The 22,473-nt window shown below is 39.8% G+C and overlaps 1 protein-coding gene across 5 annotated transcripts in view; it reads left to right on the top strand.

Annotated features, from left to right (window-relative positions):
• The window catches only part of ANKRD13B (ankyrin repeat domain 13B), a 265,917-nt gene that overhangs the window by 197,005 nt on the left and 46,439 nt on the right, over window positions 1-22,473 (top strand). For all 5 annotated transcript variants that reach the window (XM_069761171.1, XM_069761169.1, XM_069761172.1 and 2 more), the window contains exons 4-8: window positions 11,812-11,857; window positions 13,570-13,713; window positions 13,792-13,981; window positions 16,963-17,029; window positions 19,995-20,076. In XM_069761171.1, the coding sequence (XP_069617272.1) occupies window positions 11,812-11,857; window positions 13,570-13,713; window positions 13,792-13,981; window positions 16,963-17,029; window positions 19,995-20,076 (529 nt within the window). The remainder of the gene's footprint in view (window positions 1-11,811; window positions 11,858-13,569; window positions 13,714-13,791; window positions 13,982-16,962; window positions 17,030-19,994; window positions 20,077-22,473) is intronic.

The raw sequence follows: 22,473 nt of genomic DNA, 5'->3' as shown, positions 1-22,473 counted from the left end.
GCTGTGTGATGGCTTATTTTTTTGCACACAGAGCCAATGTTTTTGATATTTGTTGGGAGAAGATACAATGTTTTGGTTGCTTCTTATCACATTTTTTTGTGTTGCTGTTGTCTGCCGAAAAACCACAGTTCTAGCATTTTGATTTTTTTGCTCGTTACGCCATTTACCTGTCAGATCATTTTATTTTATATTTTTATAGAACCAAATTTTACGAATGCAGTGATATAAAATTGTGTATTTTTTTATTTCTTAATTTTTAATGGGGAAAACGAAGGTGATTTGAACTTTTATATTATTTTCATATTTTTTTAAAACACTTTTTTCACTTTTTAATTTGAACCTGCCATCATCTGATCTCTTGTGCTATACACAATAATACCAAAGTATTGCTGTATACAGTGGGTACGGAAATTATTCAGACCCCTTTAAAGTTTTCACTCTTTGTTTCATTGCAGGAATTTGGTAAATTCAAAAAAGTTCATTTTTTTCTCATTAATGTACACTCTGCACCCCATCTTGACTGAAAAAAAAACTGAAATGTAGACATTTTTGCAAATTTATTAAAAGAAAAAACCCTGAAATATCGCGTGGTCATAAGTATGCAGACCCTTTGCTCAGTATTGAGTAGAAGCACCCTTTTGAGCTAGTACAGTCATGAGTCTTCTTTGGAGTGATGCAACAAGTTTTTCACACCTGGATTTGGGGATCCTCTCCCATTCTTCCTTGCAGATCCTCTCCAGTTTCATCAGGTTGGATGGTGAACGTTGGTGGACAGCTATTTTCAGGTCTCTCCAGAGATGCTCAATTGAGTTTAGGTCTGGGCTCTGGCTGGGCCAGTCAAGAATGATCACAGAGTTGTTCTGAACCCACTTCTTTGTTATTTTAGCTGTGTGCTTAGGGTCATTGTCTTGTTTGAAGGTGAACCTTCGGCCAAGTCTGAGTTCCAGAGCTCTCTGGAAGAGGTTTTCATGTCATGATTAAGGGAGCCTAGTCTCCAGAAACGCGTTGAGATTCTTACCCATATGGTTGTGCTGAAGTCTGTATCCTCCATGTTTAAAGTTTGTTAATAAAGAAATCGCTTTTTTACGGACTCGGTGAAGCTGGACATTTCTTTCTTTTTTTAAGAGGTTTTCATCCAGGATATCTCTGTACTTGGCCGCATTCATGTTTCCTTCAATGACAACCAGTCGTCCTGTCCCTGCAGCTGAAAAACACCTCCATTGCATGATGCTGCCACCACCATGTTTCACTGTTGGGATTGTATTGGGCAGGTAATGAGCAGTGCCTGGTTTTCTGCACACATACCGCTTAGAATTATCACCAAATGGTCTATCTTCATCTCATCACACCAGAGAATCTTATTTCTCATACTCTGGGAGTCCTTCATGTGTTTTTTTGCAAACTCTATGCGGGCATTCATATGTCTTGCACTGAGGAGAGGCTTCCGTCGGGCCACTCTGCCATAAAGGCCCGACTGGTGGAGGGCTGCAGTGATGGTTGACTTTGTGGAACTTTCTCCCATCTCCCTACTGCATCTCTGGAGCTCAGCCACAGTGATTTTGGGATTCTTCTTTACCTCTCTCACCAAGGGTTTTCTTCCATGATTGCTCAGTTTGGCTGGATGGCCATGTCTGGTAAGACTTCTGATGGTCCCAAACTTCTTCCATTTAAGGATTATGGAGACCACTGTGCTCTTAGGAACCTTGAGTACTGCAGAAATTCTTTTGTAACCTTGGCCAGATCTGTGCCTTTTCACAATTCTGTCTCTGAGCTCCTTGGCCAGTTCCTTTGACCTCATGATGCTCATTTGGTCTGACGAGCACTGTGAGCTGTGAGGTCTTATATAGTCAGGTGTGTGCCTTTCCAAATCAAGTCCTATCAGTTTAATTAAACACAGCTGGACTCCAATGAAGGAGTACAACCATCTCAAGGAGGATTGCAAGGAAATGGACAGCATGTGAGTTAAATATGAGTGTCTGAGCAAAGGGTCTGAATACTTATGACCATTCTGCTGCAAAAACGCTAAAAAAAGGCTTACATTAAGCATCCCATTATTAGAATGCATTCCGCAATTTTTTGTGCCCATATTGCGTTTTTTTCTGCAAAGAAAAAATCATCACGGAAAAAAACGCAGCATGTTCATTAATTTTGCCGAAAATCTCCAGATTTGCCACTATATAATATAGTAGTGCGACGCTCCGGAAAAATACGTGAAAAAAAACGCGAAAAAAACGCGAGCAGATTTCATGCGAAAGGAGTCCGGTTTTGATCAGGAAAATTCTGCAAACAATCCTGAACGTGGCCACATAGCCTTTGTAACTACCAAGTTGCCCTTTTCAGTAATGTCTTCCAATGATATTTGATATGTTAAGCAGATAGGAACTTGATCGGCTTCTGTAGATATCTTTACTTGGCTGGATTTTGTTGTTATGTTATATAATCCAGTTATATCACTATGGAAATTTCTGATGAAAGTATGTAAACATGAGCAGCGCTCATTTATGTTTTCCATTCTGGTTTCTTGGTGTGTTTTTTTTTTAGATGTATACATTATTATGTATTTTAAGCGCTGATAACGTTTCCTTTTTTCCTGAACACGCTGCAGATTTTCCATTTTTCTATTTTTTTAGAGATAAAATTCAAAGGGACTTAAAAAAAATAGCAAAATACAGAAAATCACAGATAAAAATTCAAAGGAAGCATAAGTTGTAAACTTGCACGTCTATATCAGACACTGAAGGATAACATTTAAAATGATGATAAAATGTAATTTATTTAACAAAATACTAGCAAAATTTAACTCCTTCAGAACTAGAACGATTTATTTTTCCTTTTTTTTGGCTTCTAAGAGCTATAAAAAAAAAATTCTGTTCGCATATGATTGCTTTATTTTTTTGTTGTTGTGAAAGTTGTGTTGCTGAATGCCACCATTCAGTTTGGGCTACAATGTCCTAAAAAAAAAGTCTTTAGAATTGAGTAGAAAAAAAGCATTTCCGACATTTTTGTTTGGATTTCTTTTTCTTACTCACTTGAGCCTCTCGCATCAATACCCGGCACTGCCGCCGGCACTCGGGATTGGAGTTTGCAGCTACATGTATTTCTATGCAACCGCACGCTCCGGTCCCGAGTGCCAGCGGCAGTGCCGGGTATTGATGCAAGAGACTCACGCGAGTTTCTCTTATTGCACTCGCAAGTGTGACCCGGCGTTACTGTGTGGTTCAAAGGACGTGCTAAATTTTATTTTATGGGTTAGTATATAAAATAGAAATTGCCAAAAATAAAAATTTTGTTTTGTGTCACCATATTGAGTTCAATAACATTTTTCTCATCGATAAAGCCATGTTAGGCTTGTTTCGTTTGTTTTTTGAGGGTTTTTGCAGTCAGTTGATAATTTGACATTTGTCTTGGTACCAGGGCTGTGTAGTCGGTAAGCCACAGTTGCGACTCAGACTCCTGGATTTTATCAGGTTCCGACTCCGACTCCGGCTCCGACTCCTTCATAAATGGCCAATTCGTAACAATAAATTTACTGTTATAAAATATTAACATCGTGCTTAGTCAGTTTCTCACCATCGTATAAGTAATCAGACCACTTAGAGCAAAAACTATATTAATTAGAATACAATTAGAATATAGCAAATAACTTTTATAAACTTTTATAAACTCTTGTAAGTAAATATGCAGTAAACACTGATATGCAGTTAATAAGAAGAAATCTATAAATTTGTCCTCAGAAAAAGTATTGCCTCTGTCAGATCCTCCTTCATGGATGCCCTCAAATCTGATGTAATTATTTTGAGAGCAGAGAACAACCTCTCTACACTAACTTGGGTTGGTGGCAAAGCAGTAACCACTCGGGCAACATCTCTGACAATGTCAGGATACAGAGGAATCGTTTGTTGCACTGTTATTTTTGATGAACGGTCAAATTTCTCAATTTCTTTTAGTGCACATGTAAAATTCTGCTGAAATGTACTGGCTGTGTTCTTTGATTGGGATGACTCTTCTATGCGGGAACGCTTTGCACGGTCCTTATGATCCAAATATTTTTCTAAATTAAATTCTTCATCAGTTGATGAGGGTGAAGATGTGGCAGGTCGGCCAAATTCTTCTTGTTCCTCCTGACTGTTCTGCAGCCCTTTCATCCTTACTGCTATTTCAAACAGAGCTTCTTTTCCTTTAGTTAGCTGTTGATCATCTAGAAGAATCCGATGCATTGGGTCTACATAAACAGCTGCCAAAAGAATGTTATTTTGTAATAGTAGCTCCTCTCTCCATTTCATTGATGTAGCAATGCCACTTGCAATTAACCCTCCTCTTTGGGACAGGCGAAACATCAGATTCTTCCACTCCTTTATCCTTTAAGAAAATACCTGGAGTTAAGTCCTCTGCTTGTAATTTTTTAGTCACTGTAAATGGGTGCTCTAGCAATTTTTCCAGCTCAGTCACCTGATTCCACTGACTTTCATTCAGCGTCAGTTGAGGGTTAGCCATGTCTACAAGAAAGGTTTTCAGTTCAACCAAGTGCTGAATCATTAAGTAAGTACTGCCCCATCGTGTGGCTTGATCAATAATTGCCCCTTTTCCAGCACGTCTCTTCAAAATTGAGTCAACTTTAGGGGTACTGGCAACTGTAGCCAATTTTCTCACCTTGCCAATCAGTGCAGCAGCATGTCCTTCTTGTAGACTGTCTCTTATAGCCAGCTGTAGCGTATGCACAACACAGCGCATGTGATGAATGAAAGAACGTATTGACACAGTTTCAACAAGATCATCTAAACTATCATGTTGCTGTTCATCTGAAGTAACTTCAGTTTGCTCCTCAGTTACAATATTGTGTTCCTCTATTTCAAACATTTCTGTGTCTGTGGACCAAGAATGTTCTTCTAGCTGCTGGTCACCATCATTACTCTCATTCATTAGCTTAATAGTACTTCTCATATTTGAAGCACTGTCAGTTACGACAGAAAGAACTTGCTCTTTTTTAAGTTCATAGTCTTGCAGAACCTTTTCCACCAAGACCTGTAGAAACTCACTGGTGTGATGAGCTTTGGTGTCTTTTACTGCCAATGTCTTGGTAACTATTTCATTTTTGTCACTAACAAATCGGAAATTGATGGCAAAATAGTTCACTCTGTGACGTGTGCAGGCATCCATTTTAAGAAACAGAAAGCATCCCTTGAGAGTTTTTTTAAGTTCTTCCTTTTGTTGAAAAGCTTCTTCGATTACTAATTTTCTAATACTCTCTCTCTCCAGAGAAACACCAAGCTTGCGGGCCATTTCCCCATTCAGGCACATAAAAACTGGTCGTGAAAATAATGAAATAGGCACACTATCCTTTACAACAAGCTCTATGATCTGTTTTTTTAAATGTATCTACTGTCATTGTCACAGTAACTTTGTCACTGACAAAATATCTTGCAACTGATGGCTGCAAAGTTCTCTGCTCCTTTGTTTGGCTGGAAGAGCTGGGCACTGGTTCATTGGTTTGGATGCAGTCAGTCTTATCCACTGCTTTCAGTACTTCTGGATGAAAGCGCTGTAAATGTCTCTTTAGGTTAGAAGCTCTGGTAGGAGCATTTTTATCTTTGCCTGAATATGCATTGATCTTGGCTTCACAGCATTTGTTTTCATCTGGATCATTTGTCATACACGGACAGACATAATGTTTTCTATCTTGAGTGATGGTGAAATGTTCAAATACAGCTGATTTAATGTGACGCTTCTTTGACATTCTCAGGTTTTTAATTCTGCATTCACAATCCAAATGACAATTGTTTTTCCTAAAAACAATTGTACAAAATTATTGCCAGGTCGTACAACTGATATAGTGGTCAGTAATACTGTTATTCCTCATGTACTCACAGTTAACTGATGCAAAGTTTGTTGAAAGGATAATACTTCTTACAGTCTTCCTCTTCTGAGTAGCAGCTGTGAGATGCTTGGAAGATGCACACCAAACATCTAGTCTAGAGGAGGAGCTTTACTACTAAGAATTTGCAACACATTTTCACTTTCAGTTTCATACATTGTAAGTAGGGGGTTGGGGCAGCATGAGGTTAACCAACTATAAGATTAGATAAGGGCAGTGGAGAACAGTGACACACAAGAAGTAAGAAATGTCTCTATCTCCAGCAGAACTGCTTATCACTGTTGTTCATAGTTTGATAGAACATATATATTTGAGTAACATTTATAAAATTCATATGAAAGTTCAATTATGAAATATTAATACTTTTTTTTAAAGCTGGAGTCGGAGTCGGTACATTTCTACTGACTCCGACTCCAACCAAAACTAACTCCGACTCCACGACTCCGACTCCGACTCCATAGCCCTGCTTGGTACCACTTGGGAAAACAAATGAATTACCGTACTTTATTATTTTGTGTGCCAAGCTGACGTTTTTATTGATACCTTTTTAGTTTAGAGACGATCTTTTAATTACCTGTTTTTGCATTTTATTGCAACCAAAAAATGTAATTCTGACGTTTTGAATTTTTTTTCTCGTTTCGCTGTTTAGCGATTGGGCTAATTCTTTTTTTATATGGATAGATCAGGTGATACCAAATATATATATATATATATATTTGATTTTTTTTAATCATTGTTTTATTTTGAATGGGGCAAAATGGGGGTGATTTGAACTTTTATTTATTTTAAATATTTTTTAAAACATTTTTTTTACTATTTGCATGCTTCAATAGTCTCCATGGGAGACTAGAAGCTGTAGTACTTTGATCACCTCTGCTACACAAAGGCGATGACTAGATCTCCTGTGTGTAGCAGAATTGCTCACTTGCTATGAGCGCCGCCCACCGGGTAACGCACAAAGCAATCTGGCAATGACAACTATAGAGGTCTGCTGTAGACCTCTGGTTGTCATGCTGACCCATCGGTGACCTGTGATCATGTGACGGGTCACCGATGGGCAGAATTAGCAATGCCAGTTGCGGTTAACTAGTTAACAGCTGCTGGTAGATCGCGATTACACTCACAGCTGTTTAGGGCACATGTCAACTGCATAGATCAACTGCCGTGTGCCTGGAAAGGTGCTGGCTCAGCGCCAGAGCCCGCAGCACACAGGGGGAGTCTGGCATCGGCGTACTATTACGTCCAATGTCGGAAAGGGGTTAAAACTACAGCCTGTCAATTCTTTCAGCATTTTTGCAGTGTTTTCTTCATCATAGAAAGCAATGATTAAGTGCAAAAATGCTGCAAAAAGAACCACAAAAATGCGTTTTAGCTGCTTTTTTGGTGAATAAAATTAACTTTATTAAATATGTACTGTAGACAAATGAATCACATAATCCGCAGCAAAAACACAGCAAAGCCTGAATTTTGTGCACAGCTACTTTACTGCAAAGAGAGAAGGTTTTGCCTGCAGAAAACAAAATCCTGCAAAAATGCAACTTGTGAAAATAGCCCAACATTCTGGAGAATACAAATCTGAGCCAAGGCTTGTTGACAGTATGGTGGCAAAAATCCGTAGCGGAAAGTGACATATTATGAGTTTTGCTGAGGCCGGTTTCACATCTCCGTGGCTCTGGTACGTGAGGTGACAGTTTCCTCATGTACCGGAGACACTGACACACGTAGGCACATTAAAATGAATCTGTCTCTGCACGCCAGCGTGTTTTCACGGACCGTGTGTCCATGTGCAAAATACGGGAACATGTCAGTGTTCATGGGAGCGCACAGATCACACGGACCCATTAAAGTCAGTGGGTGCGTGTAAACACCTACCGCACATGGATGCCGTCCTTGTGCTGTCCGTGTGTTTTTTTAAAGTCATAGGGTTAAAATTGAAACAAATTGTTTCAAAACACGGACATGGACAGCACACGGACGAGAAACACGGACAGCACACGGACGAAAAACACGGACAACACACAGATGGCCAACGTGCACACACGGACACGGATAACTTCGGGACCGTTTCTTCACGTACCGGAAACATCTGGACGTGTGAGACTGGCCTGACGGTTATACTCTCATCTTTGTATGCCCCTGGTGTGGATTACATCCTTTTTATTCACAACCATCCATAAGACATATCCAGCGTAACACATGATTCAGTTTTTTCATTCATAGTGTTTTTGGCAAGTTATGTAGCTACTTTTCACTGTGGTGATAAGATACTAACGGTCCAAATATGAGCTCTGTCTGACATTGTGACCTTGTACAGTTTGTAAGGAGTAGATGCCACTGAAATGACTATATTTCATTCCAACTATTTGATTTTTCTCCCTTTAACCGTCACTCCGGGGCAAAGATTCTATATTTCACCTGCTTTCTCAGTCCTCTGCTGGAAACTGACTTGGTCCCTGGAGACGTGCTAGTGACTAAGTGATAATGTGCTCCTTCATGTCAGTAAATCCCCATAGTCCTGGAAAGCCTGTTTATCTAGGGCTCTAAGTGGGTTACATTTCTCCAGAGGACACAAGTGCAGGAAAAAAAGGAAAACTATTAAGTCCTATTATCATTGTTTATAACCTATTTATAGATCACTGGTCGATGGTTGCAAATCCGTCATATATTATTGCATTAAAGTGGTTGGCTCACGAACAAAAGTTCCTTTCAATCAATAGATCTTGGAATAATAATCATTTCCACAATTGGATGTGTTTAAATAAAATGTTCCTGTGCTGAGATAATCTTATAAATGTGCCCCTGCTGTGTACTGTGTAATGGCTGTGTCTCACCGTACAGGGACATGGTCTGATCATACCACAGCTCCTGGGCAGGAGAGGAGGCAAAAGAGAGTATACAGACATTACAGCATGGATCACAGGTGACTCTTTTTGTGAAACAAAATAGTTCCCTGCCTGTTTTTAAACAATGTTTAACTTCACAGAAATCAGCTGTGATCCCCTGTTGTCCTGTCTGTATACTCTTTTGCTTCCTCCCCTGCCCAGGAGCTGTGGTATGATCAGACCATGTTCCTGTATGGTCAGACACAGCCATTACACAGTACACTGCAGGGGCACATGTATAAGATTATCTCAGCACAGGAACAGTTTATTCACACACATCTTCTTCACTTAGACCCTTATACATAGCAGTTTCAATCAAAATTATTCAACCCCTCATTGTAAATCAGGTTTATTTGCAAGATTTACAAACGTCCGCTGTTTGCATTAAACAAGAACGATGTAAATAGGTGAACACAACTAATAGAATAAATGACTTCTCCAAATCCAAAACAAAGATCAGGGCACGCATGAGCATCTGACAAGTGGCGTGCTCCTCCATGTGCTCTGTCACAAGTCTTACTCCAGTTAGGGACTGGAGTAAGATTTCTGGTGTCAGGAAATCCATAGTTCAGCATGAATTAGATTGGTTGAGGCGTCGTGCCCTGACTGCACCCATTTTGGCAGAGCCTGGGAAAACTGGAGTGAAAACTACAAAAATTGCAAATTCTTTGTGGACTACAGCATTTGCACCTTTTCAAAGTGATTTACTCCAGAATTTTGATGAAGCCAAAGCACCACTGTTAATGACTGCTGCAATCTCAGAATTGTGCAAATCAGGTGTTCTCTCAAGCACAACTGATACAACTAATGAAGGGCTACAATAGATGTAGATGCATCTGGGGTATATCAGATAAAACATATCAAGTATCTGGACTGGCTAGGGGCTAACTGACTGTGATGTTTGACTGTATGTTAGAAATAAGCAAAAAAGAAAAAAAAATCACATCAGCTCACTAGTATGGGCTATTAAACAATCCTCGAAGCGTGCGCTGCACGGAAGAGTCCTTGGGCCGGTTTCCAAGTCAGTGACACTTGGGATTCTCATTCACTTTGCTGGAATGAGGAAACCCTTCAAGGTTTTGTGACAAATCTGCACTGAAAAAATGCAACAAAAACGCAACGTGTGCACAAAAACTCCCCAGGAATGCTGCCAGAAGCGGTTCTCTGGCTATAGATCACATATGCAGCAGGTCATAACAGCCGAAGTGGTTGCACTAAGTACTAAAGGTGCTTACCGTGAAGGGGTGAATAATTCTCATATTGCCGTAGTCATTAAATGTGGCATTTTGTGCTGAATTTGGAGAAACCACTTGTTAAATTAGTTTGTTGAGCTATTAGGATTGTTCTTATTTGATTGGATTATTGCAAACAACAGAAACGTTGTACATTTTACTGATAAACATAATTTGAAATGGAGGGTGAATAATTTTAAATGATGTTATACACTGCCTCGTTGGAAACACCAATGTCCTTTTCCTAATGTCCAGAACAAAAACCAAGACCAGAAAACTTGAACATCCAATAGTATTGAAGTTCTGTGCCAGATCTACCAATATGAAGAGAGTCGGGAAAAAACACAATGGTGAAGCCCCAGTATACAAGTGTTCAATTAGCCCCAAAGCATTACCGTATTTTTCAGACTATAAGACGCACATTTTTCCCCAAATATGTTTTGGGGAAATAGGGGTGCGTCTTACAGTCGGAATATACTTACAAATACCGTGACGGCAATGCCGGTCTGACGCTGCAGCCTCCTTTCCCAGGCTGTTGCAGCTCTCTGTTGCGCGGTGACCTGTTGGGCGGCGGTTCTCCGTGGGACGGTGGTGGTGGTAGCCTGTGGGGCGCCGGGGCTCCGCCGGCATTTCATGAATGCCTGGAGGCCCACGCAGATCAATTCCTGCGATGCGGTGGCCTCCGGGAAAATGGCCGCCAAGGGCGGCGCATGCTCAGATTCAGATCTCAGCAATGAGATCTCGTTCCGAGATCTCGGGAGAAGAGATCTCGTTGCCGAGATCTGAATCTGAGCATGCGCTAGAGAATGCCAAGAGTGTGCAAAGCAGTCATCATAGCGAAAGGTGGCTACTTTGAAGAACCTAGAATATAAGACATATTTTCAGTTGTTTCACACTTTTTGGTTAATTATATTATTCCACATGTGTTAATCCATAGTTTTGATGCCTTCAGTGTGAATTTACAATTTTCATAGTCATGAAAATACAGAAAAATCTTTGAAGGTGAAGGTGTGTCCAAACTTTTGGTCCGTACTGTATATATATATTTTTTAATGCATTGAAGTTGTGTTTTTATTTGAGAGTCCCAGTGCATGCTGTATTTTTTATAATCTCAGAGTTTAAAAATGGATAGGATTGATTGTATGGGCACACCCCTGAAGAAGCCAAGCAGGCGAAACTCGAGTCAGGCCAGGGTGTAATACTTCACCTGTTTGGAGTGCAAACCACCTCTTCACTGCTTGTTTTAATTTGGATCTTTTGAGAACGAAAAATGTAGATCTGGGGAGCACAGAAAGCCCATACCACTGGAAGTTCAAGTTTACTGGCCGATGTTCATGATGTGCATATTTGGAGAAGGACACCATTGTCTTCCAGACAGGCAGCATTTAATGTGACGCTGGGTTCCACCTTTATTAGCTTTGAATGCTGTGTTTGACCATTACTCATTCACACCTAAGGCAATATTCCATTACTCAGTGACTTTTTGATATTTATTTATTGATTTTGCTTATTTATGTGAATCATTTTGATTGTAGCTGTAAATGTCAATATTTTGCCTTAAGGCAATCATTAATGTTCCTGACAAATTAAGCAATGTAAAGACCTTCATGTCTATTTACAAATGACAACACAGGAATGTAAATGTCCTATGACGGATGTGCTTTCAAGGAATTATCCAATGGTGGCAATGCTTTAACAAATATTTAATTGTACTTCGTTATATTAAAATATTTGCTGAATGCAAACCCCAGTTTTTGACATCAATAAAGTTCTGTTCTGTTGGTATTACTGCACCTGTTCATAGAGAGAATTTTTTGCCTTTTAGGCACAGGACTTTTATGTCGAAATGAAATGGGAGTTTACCAGTTGGGGTGAGTAATAAAATATACTGTATGCTTTATTTTCTGGTAAAATTATAATAATGGACATTCCATGCAGTGGAGAGAGGATTGTAGATAGCACACCATCAAGGTAAAATTATATCAAAGTTTATTTAGTCCTTAAAAAAGAAAAAACACCATAAAACAGGCTGACACGTTTCTGGTGCAATGTGCACCCTATGACTAAGAGCATCAATATGGGGCAGAGACCCTAATTCCAGAGATGTTTCACTTACTTTACTGGATGCTGCAGTTTTGATTAAAAACTGTTTTCTCTGCTGTAGACCTACTAGTTCTGTAAATTCGGAGCTAAGTATAACCCCTTCCACATCACGGATTGTCAGCTTTCTCTGTACAAAGTGTGTAGGCAAAAAGCTGCCAAACAGTGGTGGGGGTGGGTTATACAGAGCTCATGAATATGGAGGACTATGTGACAGCAGGTTTACTAGTCCTTTAGTGATAATCACCTACTGACAAAACTGTGATTTTACCAAAACTACACTAAGCAGCGCAGTAAGTGACACATTACTGGAATCAGTGTATCTTTGCCTACATTATGCTGCTCTCAGATTAGTTGACAAAACCCTGGTGACAGATTCCCTTTAAAGGAAATCTGTCAACAGGTTTTTGCTACCACATCTGAGAGCAGCATCGTTTAGGCCAAGAGATCCTGAATCCAACAATGTATCACTTTATTAGATGCAGCCGTTCTGGCATAAGCAGAGCTTTTACATTTAACATGAAGCAGAGCTGAGGAAGCTAGCCCCGCTCACACCAGGCTTTCCATATACATAGCTATAGACAGTGAGGTGAATAGTTTTGCTACTATTTTTGCTTAAAGCGAACCTGTCAGCAGGATTTTGATAAGTAAACTACAGGCATTGTCAGGTTGACAGTGTTAAACTGATTAAAATAATACCTGGGGTGAAAAAATCAGTCTTGTGGTTCTTATGTAATCAGTATTAGAAGTTATCAGTTAATGATATGTCTGCGCTCCAGGGCGGGACTGTAGGCAGAGTCTTATCTTCCTGCTCTAAGCCAGAGATACCAAGGAAAGACCTGTTCACAGGCTGCCCCGAAGCACAAACCGTCTGTCTCTCTCTGTCTCTATAACAGGTTTGTCATTGACTGAAAACTTCTAACACTGATTACACAAGAACCACAAGACTGATTTCTTCACCCCAGGTATCATTTTAATCAGTTTAACACTGCCAACCTGACAATGCCTGTAGTTTACTTAGCGAAAGCCCGCTGACAGGCTCGCTTTAAAAACCGGTTTCTTTATTATTCATTGGAGTGAAAAAATAAAACCGGAAAACGACAGTAAAAAAGGGGAAACTCTGATGTGTTTGCAGGAAAAATGCTGTGTAAAATTTGCATATTTTTCTTGCGTTTTTGCCTCGTTTTTTTACATGCTTTTTTGTTGTGGATTTTTCCCCACTTGTTAGTAGGGATGAAATTTGAAGCAAACACCCTGAAAGAACTGACATGCTGCAGACTTAAATCTTCTGAAAATCTGCAAGGAAAAAGTTAAGCAATGTGTGCACGAGACTTCAAGAATCTCATTCACTTTGCTAGTACTAGGAAATAATTCAGGCTTTATAACGAAAATACGCAGATAAAACGCAGTGTGTGCACAGACCCAAAAAATGGTCAGACTCCAGAAAACTCCTAACAGTTCGCTCTTTTTTCCATTTCTGTAGTGCCCCTGGTCTCAAAGATCTGCCCTAGTGATACATACAAGGTTTGGAAAAGTGGGCAGAACCTGCGTGTGGACACAACACTACTTGGGTTTGATCACATGACCTGGCAACGAGGGAACCGTAGTTTTATCTTCAAGGGACAAGGTGAGGAATTCAAAAATGTACATGAGACTATTGCATTTTATATGCTGTTTCTAAATCTAGACCTAACTATATCTACAGACACCAGCGCCGTGGTCATGGAAATCGACCATGACCGGAGAGTTGTCTTCTCTGAAACTCTGACTTTAGGCTCCCAGGACCATGAAGTTCTGCTGGCTGCTGTGCAGCCCACCGAAGAACAGGCCATGAGTCGCCTGACAGCCCCTGTGGTCACTACTCAGTTAGATACCAAGAATATTGCCTTTGAGAGGTGAGTAAGAAGAAAAAGGGGATGGTAAAAGTTATTATATGAAAGACCAATATCTTCCCTTAATCATTTATGCATTGAATCCTTACGTGTGGCTTCACCTGTGAATGCCAGTATACTGGGTAAGTATAGTTATTGTCTACATGAAAAGGTTACATACAGCTCTGACAAAAATTAAGAGACCAGTCCACCACATCAAAACCCTGTCATGGGCGCCCAATCTCCAGACCTGAACCCCATTGAAAACCTCTGGAAAGTAATCAGGAGGATGTTGGATAGTCACAAGCCACCAAAAAAAGAACTGCTTACATTTTTTGCTCCAGAAGCAGTGTGAAAGACTGGTGGAAAGCATGCCAAGACGCATGAAAGCTGTGATTAAAAGTCATGGTTATTGCACAAAATATTGATTTCTGAACTCTTCCGGAGTTAAAACATTAGTATTGTTGTTTCTAACTGATTATGAACTTGTTTTATTTGCATTATTTGAGGTCTGAAAGCACTGGGGGTTTTTTACGTTTTGACCATTTCTCCTTTTCAGAAAAAAAAAAATACAAAATTTATTATTTGGAACTTCGGAGACATGTTGTCAGAAGTTTATAGAATAAAAGAACAATTTACATTTTACTCAAAAATATACCTATGAAGAGAAAAATCAGACAAACGGAACATTTTGTAGTGGTCTCTTAATTTTTGCCAGAGCTGTATGATTTTAAATGCTGGTGTGAGGAGACGTACAGTCTATGTAATGCTTTTGTGGCAAATTAAGTATGCAAATAGTCTCTTCAGAGAGGAACAGGACTTGAACTTTAGCACCACCGCTTGAAAGTAGCAATCCTAAAAGTCATTATTGACCCTTGAACAAGTCTTGCTATATGACTCAGGACAAGAGCCAAACCAGATACTCCATTTGCAGACATGTGTTTCTGGGTTTTTGCATCTCATCATTTCAAAGCAAGAGATTGGATTTGTCTGGATGAGAGGCCTCTGACAGGGGTCCAAAGGATAATGTCTCTCCTTGTGGAGATTGCCATAACGGATAAAGGAAACTTAATGGCCATGCAATGCTTGTCTAGGAGAAGTAAGCTCCCCGAAACACGTGTCTGCAAATAGTGTGTCTGATTATGTGTTTGTCCTAAGTCATAAAGCAAGGCTTATTAAATATAAATTTTAAATATTAAATATATTAAATATTTAAATATAACATTTAAATATTAAACTTCAAATATTAAATATATTGACTTTTAGGATTGCTGCTTCCAATAGGACCCAGTGGATTTCAAGTGTTCTTCCTCTGAAGAGACTGTTTGCATATTTAATGTCCCAGAGGAGTATTGTATGGCCTATAAGCCCCCTCACACTGGCATGGCACTATTTGTAAGGAGAGAAACCTTACCTCTTAGATCCCCATTAGAGGCCTTGCATCCAGCCAAATGATACCTTTTGGTTTGCACTGATGAGGGACTAACAACCTGAAACGTGTCTGTAAATATTGTCTGGTTTGGTTTATCCTAAGTCACGTGGCAAGGCTCAATAAAGGGTCAATGTTGAGTTTTACTGCTTAAGTGCATCTGGAAGTTCCTTATTTAGCTGAATTATCTGTAAAATAAAATACAAATCGTTAGAGTTCTTGCTCCAGTCGGCCATCTCAGCACTTCTGCTCATTTCTCTCAGTATTAGTGATAGCAAAAAGAAGGTGGTTGTGCAAAAATCTACATTGGAGAGAGAGGAAACTATCTGAAGCGAGCAAAGAAGACAAACAAAAGGAGAGTGAAGAAAACAGGCTATAGTCAAGGGGGAAAGCACATGAAGAGGAAATAAGTACAGTATTGGAGCTGCGTTGATACGTGTGAAGAGAGTAACACTCTGGATACACACAGAGCTTAAACCCAGCCTATATTACTGGGAGGGAAACTCCCAAAAGTGAAACATTTGAAACTTGGATTAGACTGCAGACTCATCTGGGGTTCTGAAATTCAGTGAAGGAATGAAAACTGCGGACTTAAAATGAGTGCAATTTTATAAAATAAAGGTAACAACCATACCTTTAGGTTAGCAAGAAAAGCTGGAATGGTTAAGCTTTTAATCATGCATTCCGCTTAAATGTTTAATAAAACTCTGGTCTATAATACAGGATGTAATTTAGGATTGGTAAAAGACAATGTAGTTACATAAATTAAGATCTCATGAATATTCAGGTCCCAAGCTGAAATTGCACAGAGGTGTACACCATTAACATTTCCAACAATGAAATGTTAGGTGCATAGCTGAAATATTTTCTCATATTACCACATTCTTTTATTTGTGCATGTCATTCCTCACTTTGCCCTCATCATCCTATCAATGTATTTTTGGGGATCATCCAACACCCCCTGAAAACCCACATTCCATAAGTTTGGGGATGCTTCAGTGGCATCTGTGAGATTTGCCAACTCCTCCAGTAGTCTAGCGATGTCTCACTTCTGGACATTTTTGAAAAGTTAGCAAATATTAAAGGTGGTGACACTAATAATAATGTTATATTATTGGCGTAAGGTACTGTTGTTGTGTTATACTCTAATATATTCTTGAGATTACCGTAAGTGTGGAGCTTTACTTTCTGGCATTTGGCAAATGTCTCACTGTAGAAAGAGGTTGTTCAGTTCAAGTCGAGAAGAATAAATCTTGGGACCGGCATCGAGTGACATTGCCAAGAACCGGTGTTTTATTTAAAGTACTGAAGCTTAGATATCCAGTTTTAATTTCTTAGCTTTATCAAAACAGTCAGGCAGCACAGGTTGGCGTCACTTCAGTGCTGGAGTGACACTTTTATGTACAAAAACTTCATTAAGATACTTGGTCTGGAACATTCTGATAACGTACTCTGTGGAAGTTAATATAAGAATGCTTTTCTGTGATATTACACAGTGCTTCTGCTACCTCATAGATACAGTCCTGCATCATGATTATAAGAAGCAATTTTGTGCTTTCTTTAATTTCCCTTACAGAAACAAATCAGGAATCCTCGGCTGGAGAAGCGAGAAAACTGAGGTTATCAATGGCTACGAGGCAAAGGTAAGATGCAAAGTGTAAAGCGCTGCGGAATATGTTAGTGCTATATAAAAATAAAAAGATTGTAAAGATTATAAAGATGCATAACCTGACCTGTAATCCAGATAGGAGTGGAGGTGACAGGAGCTGTACCCCAATGAGATCTCTTATTCTGTAGGAGCTCTTAGTTATAGTTGTTCATCTGAACTTCTACTAATTCTGACCTTACATTCATGTCATCACAAGGCTGGACCCTAAAAATGCATCTCTGTAGTGTAGGCTGAAAGTTCATAAAAATACCCTACATTTAAAAGATACAACCTTTATTCCTACATTTAAATTTAGGGTATCTTTATGATTTCTCTTCAGTTATTACCCTGGGACCAAAATATTAGGCTGAACGGTCCAAACTCATTAATAACTCCCAGAAACAAAGCTTACTAATATTGACTTTTCCTACTAAAGTGCCTAGAATACGCCAACACTTTATGATTAGTATCAGTGTGACTGCTGAACTCTGCACAGATTCTAAGAATTGAGGCGTTGATTTAGCGCTGAAGCCCCTTCTAAATGTTACGGGCCATGCTGCCATTCCCTTGATGTGTGGACAAACCACAGTACCTTGGCCTGTACAGTCTCAGAATCAATGGGGGCCTAAGTGATATTCTTTCTATGGGATGGGAATAACTTTTTAATCTCTTGTGCTTCTTTTATGCTTTCAATATGTCATCTTTTTTGTTGAGTTGTTCGGTTAGATCAGACCTGTGCAAGGTGCGGCACGTGGGTTAAATGCGACCCTTTGGCTGTTTTTTAAGGCCCGCGGACTGAAACAATCAAAGGTTTTTATGCAATGACATGTCCCACATTAAGAGGCCATCTTCCGTTTGTCGTCTCACTTTTACTGAAATCTGTATCCTCGTAATGCTGATACTGGTGTAATATAATGATGGACTATGGAATCATCAGCTCCCTATTCTATCATTGAGCCTATGCGTTTGTGAGTTCAGGAGGCGTGATGATGGCACTACATTGTGCCAGCTGTGCTTCAGTAGAGAGCGCAGACTGGAGCTGTGGGAAAACTGGGTTAGGTGAGTAATTTTTTTTTCTACATCATTCTGTGTGGCAAGAGTGGGCTGTATGGGGACATAATACTGTGCAAGCGGGCTGTTGTTTGGACATGTCATTCTGAGTGGGGGGCTGTGTGAGGTCATAATACTCTAAGGGGGCTGTGTGGGGACATCTTTCTAAGTGGGTGGTGAAAGGGGACATAATATTGTGTAGGGCGGCTCTGTGGCGACATCAGTCTGAGTAGAGGGCTGTGTGGGGACATAATACTGTGTAGTGAGGTTGTCTGGGGATGTCAGTCATACTCTTTGGGGGGCTGCGTAGTGACAACAGATTGTGGGGGGTGCTTTGTGGGGACAATATTGTGTAGGGGCTGTCTGGGGACATAATATTGAGTAAGGGGGCTGTGTGGGCACATCATTATGAGTGGGGAAATAATACTGTGTAGGAGGGCTCTGTGTGGTCATCATTCTGAATAGGGTGCTGTGTGTGGACATAATACTTTGTAGCAAGGTTTTGTGGTGGTGACCTTCATACTTTGTGGGGGCTTTGTGGTGACATATTGTGAAGAATGCTTTGTCGGGACATAATATTGTGTGTGGGGGCTTTGTGCGGATATCATACTGTCTGAGGGCTATGTGGGGACATTATACTGTGTGGGGGCATCATATTGTGTTTGAAGCAGTTAATCAAGGTACAAGGTCTGAGTATCAGGAACAAATGATTTACTTCTTTTCATAACCTTTGTAAGATGCAGTAAATTATATAGTTTGAATTATCTGCTACAAGTAAGAATACATAAAGCAATAAGCCCTATCGTAAAGTGTATTACCAGTAATAACTAGTCAGTAATCTTCATTTTGTTCAATATTAATTGATACAAATATGTATAAAACAATAATAATGAGCAGAATTAAGTTTGGCCGGTTGGTTCAGTCCTCTACAACAGTCGCAGTATCTCATGTGGGCTCTTGGGAAAATTAATTGCCCACCCCTGAGTTAGATAATTTATCAAAGACACGTGCATTTGGTGCAAAGAGGTCACTGTTGCAATTTGTGTGCATGCCTTTTTTTTCAGATGACCCCACATAATAATAGCAGCCAATAATTATATGAATGAGTATCTCCCTCTCAATAAGCCAATGAGATATATCATATATGTATTACATGGTTGGTTCAGTGAGTGGCCAATATGTAACATTTCATTACTACACACATGCATGGTGAGGCATGCACAACATCTGTGTCCATCTTCTTTCTTCAGGGCAGCACCCCTCCCATACTACCCGGCTTCCTGGTTGCCGGGTTGGGGGGGCAGTACACTCCTGAAGATTGACAGATCGCAGTTTGGACCAGTTTGGACCAGGCTTACCTCTGCATCATGGGAAAAGTGCAGAGGCACTGAGTCTGGTCAGATCCATCAATCCGCCAGCTTCAGAGCAGCGGTTGCAGAGTCTAAAGCAGCGCTCAGTCCTTTCGGAAGTAACCAGACATTCTAAGGGCACAGTCAGATGGCTGTACTCGTCGGACCAAGATTGGAACTCAATGCACAGACTGGGCGGCGTTCTCATTACCCGAGCATGTATTTCTATGCAGGTGTCTTGCTTGGGTCGGTTGCGGCCTGTCTATGCGTTCCGATCTTGGCCCTATTTATACAGCCGTGTGACTGTGCCCTGAGACTGTGGAGGTGGCCAGTAACCCAGGCATTGAGCAGAACACAATAAAATTAAAAGCTCGTCATTTTGTAGAACATAGAGGATTTTTAATAAGTGATACTTACAAGGTTTACTTGCTTTTACTACGACTTCGCAATTTAACCAATTAATGACGAGTTGACAGTTCCTTTAAAATATAATTTAGTAATATTACATAAATAAATGAGCATTAACATTTGTATTATACCTCTTTAACTTTTTTTTCTCAGGTATACGGGGCTTCCAATGTAGAATTAATTACTAGAACCCGCACAGAACATTTATCTGACCAGCACAAAGGAAAGAGCAAAGGTAATGTCGAATACACAGATAGTTTCCAAGTACTGCTGGACTTTACCCCTAAGGCTAGGTGCAAACTGTGCTTGGTGCATGTGCAGGGAAAAATTATTGGTACACATGCCAAATCAGTCCTTAGACTCTTACAGTGGCATGTGAAAGTTTGGGCAACCCTAGTTAAAATTACTGTTACTGTAAAAAGTTAAGCAAGTTTAAGATTAAGTGATCTCTAAGAGGGCTAAAGTTAAAGATGACACATTTCCTTGGTATTCTAGGAAATATATATATATATATATATATATATATATATATATATATATATATATATACACACGCACACATTGCCTTGCGAAAGTATTCGGCTCCCTGGAACTTTTCAACCTTTTTCCACATATCATGCTTCAAACATAAAGATGCCAAATGTAAATTTTTGGTGAAGAATCAACAACAAGTGGAACACAATTGTGAAGTTCAACGAAATTTATTGGTTATTTAAAATGTTTGTGGAAATTCAAAAACTGAAAAATGGGGCGTGCAATAATATTCGGCCCCTTTAACTTAATACTTTGTTGCGCCACCTTTTGCTGCAATTACAGCTGCAGCTCGCTTGGGGTATTTCTCTATCAGTTTTGTACATCGAGAGACTGAAATTCTTGCCCATTCTTCCTTGGCAAACCGCTCGAGCTCAGTGAGGTTTGATGGAGATCATTTGTGAACAGCAGTTTTCAGCTCTTTCCACAGATTCTCGATTGGATTGAGGACTGGACTTTGACTTGGCCATTCTAACACCTGGATACGTTTATTTGTGAACCATTCCATTGTAGATTTTGCTTTATGTTTGGGATCATTGTCTTGTTGGAAGACAAATCTCTGTCCCAGTCTCAGGTCTTTTGCAGACTCCAACAAGTTTTTTTCAAGAATGGTAATGTATTTGGCTCCATCCATCTTCCCATCAATTTTAACCATCTTCCCTGTCCCTGCTGAAGAAAAGCAGACCCAAACCATGATGCTGCCACCACCATTTTTGACAGTGGGGATGGTGTGTTCTGGGTGATGAGCTGTGTTGCCTTTACACCAAACATGTCGTTTGGCATTGTTGCCAAAAAGTTCGATTTTGGTTTCATCTGACCAGAGCACCTTCTTCCACATGTTTGGTGTGTCTCCCAGGTGGCTTGTTGCAAACTTTAAACGACACTTTTTATGGATATCTTTGAGAAATAGCTTTCTTCTTGCCACTCTTCCATAAAGGCCAGATATGTGCAGTGTACAGCTGATTGTTGTCCTATCTACAGACTGTCCCACCTCAGCTGTAGATCTCCGCAGTTCATCCAGAGTGATCATGGGCCTCTTGGCTGCATCTCTGATCAGTCTTCTCCTTGTTTGAGATGAAAGTTTAGAGGGACGGCTGGATCTTGGTAGATTTGCAGTGGTATGATACTCCTTCCGTTTTCATATGATCGCTTGCACATTTCTACTTGGGATGTTTAAAGTTTTGGAAATCATTTTGTATCCAAATCCGGCTTTAAACTTCTCCACAACAGTATCACGGACCTGCCTGTTGTGTTCCTTGCTCTCTGTGCTTCAAACAGAACCTTGAAGGTATGTGCGCACATTCAGGTTTTTTTGATTTTTTTTCGCATTTTTTTGCGATAAAAACGCATTAAAAATGCATACATATGCATCCTATTACTTAGAATGCATTCTGCAATTTTTGCGCACATGATGTGTTTTTTTTCCACGAAAAAAACGCATCGCGGTAAAAAAAGCAGCATGTTCATTAATTTTGCGGATTTTTCGCGCATTTCCCGCTATTTAATGCATTGGGAAAAAACGCACAAAAAACACGCAAAAAACGTGGGGGAAAAAACGCTTGCGGATTTCTGGCAGAAATGCCCGGTTTTTGTCAGGAAATTTCTGCCAGAAATCCTGATGTGTGCACATAGCCTGAGACTATCACAGAGCAGGTGCATTTACATGGAGACTTGATTACACACAGGTGGATTATATTTATCATCATTAGCCATTTAGGACAACATTGGATCATTCAGAGATCCACAATGAACTTCTGGAATGAGTTTGCCGCACTGAAAGTAAAGGGGCTGAATAATATTGCACGAACACTTTTCAGTTTTTGAATTTCCAAACAAATTTAAAATAACCAATAAATTTCATTCAACTTCACAATTGTGTTCCACTTGTTGTTGAGTCTTCTCCAAAAATTTACATTTGGTATCTTTATGTGTGAAGCATGATATGTGGGAAAAGGCTTAAAAGTTCCAGGGAGCCGAATACTTTCGCAAGGCACTATATATATGTATATATATATATATATATATATATATATATATGTATATATATATATATATAGTCAATTTTTACATTTTAAAAATTTCAATAGTAAAATGGGAGATG

Source organism: Ranitomeya imitator, chromosome 3, assembly GCF_032444005.1.
Source record: "Ranitomeya imitator isolate aRanImi1 chromosome 3, aRanImi1.pri, whole genome shotgun sequence".
Taxonomy (NCBI): Eukaryota; Metazoa; Chordata; class Amphibia; order Anura; family Dendrobatidae; genus Ranitomeya; species Ranitomeya imitator.
Note: the sequence above shows the minus strand (reverse complement) of the source record. Positions and strands in the feature narration are given on the sequence as shown.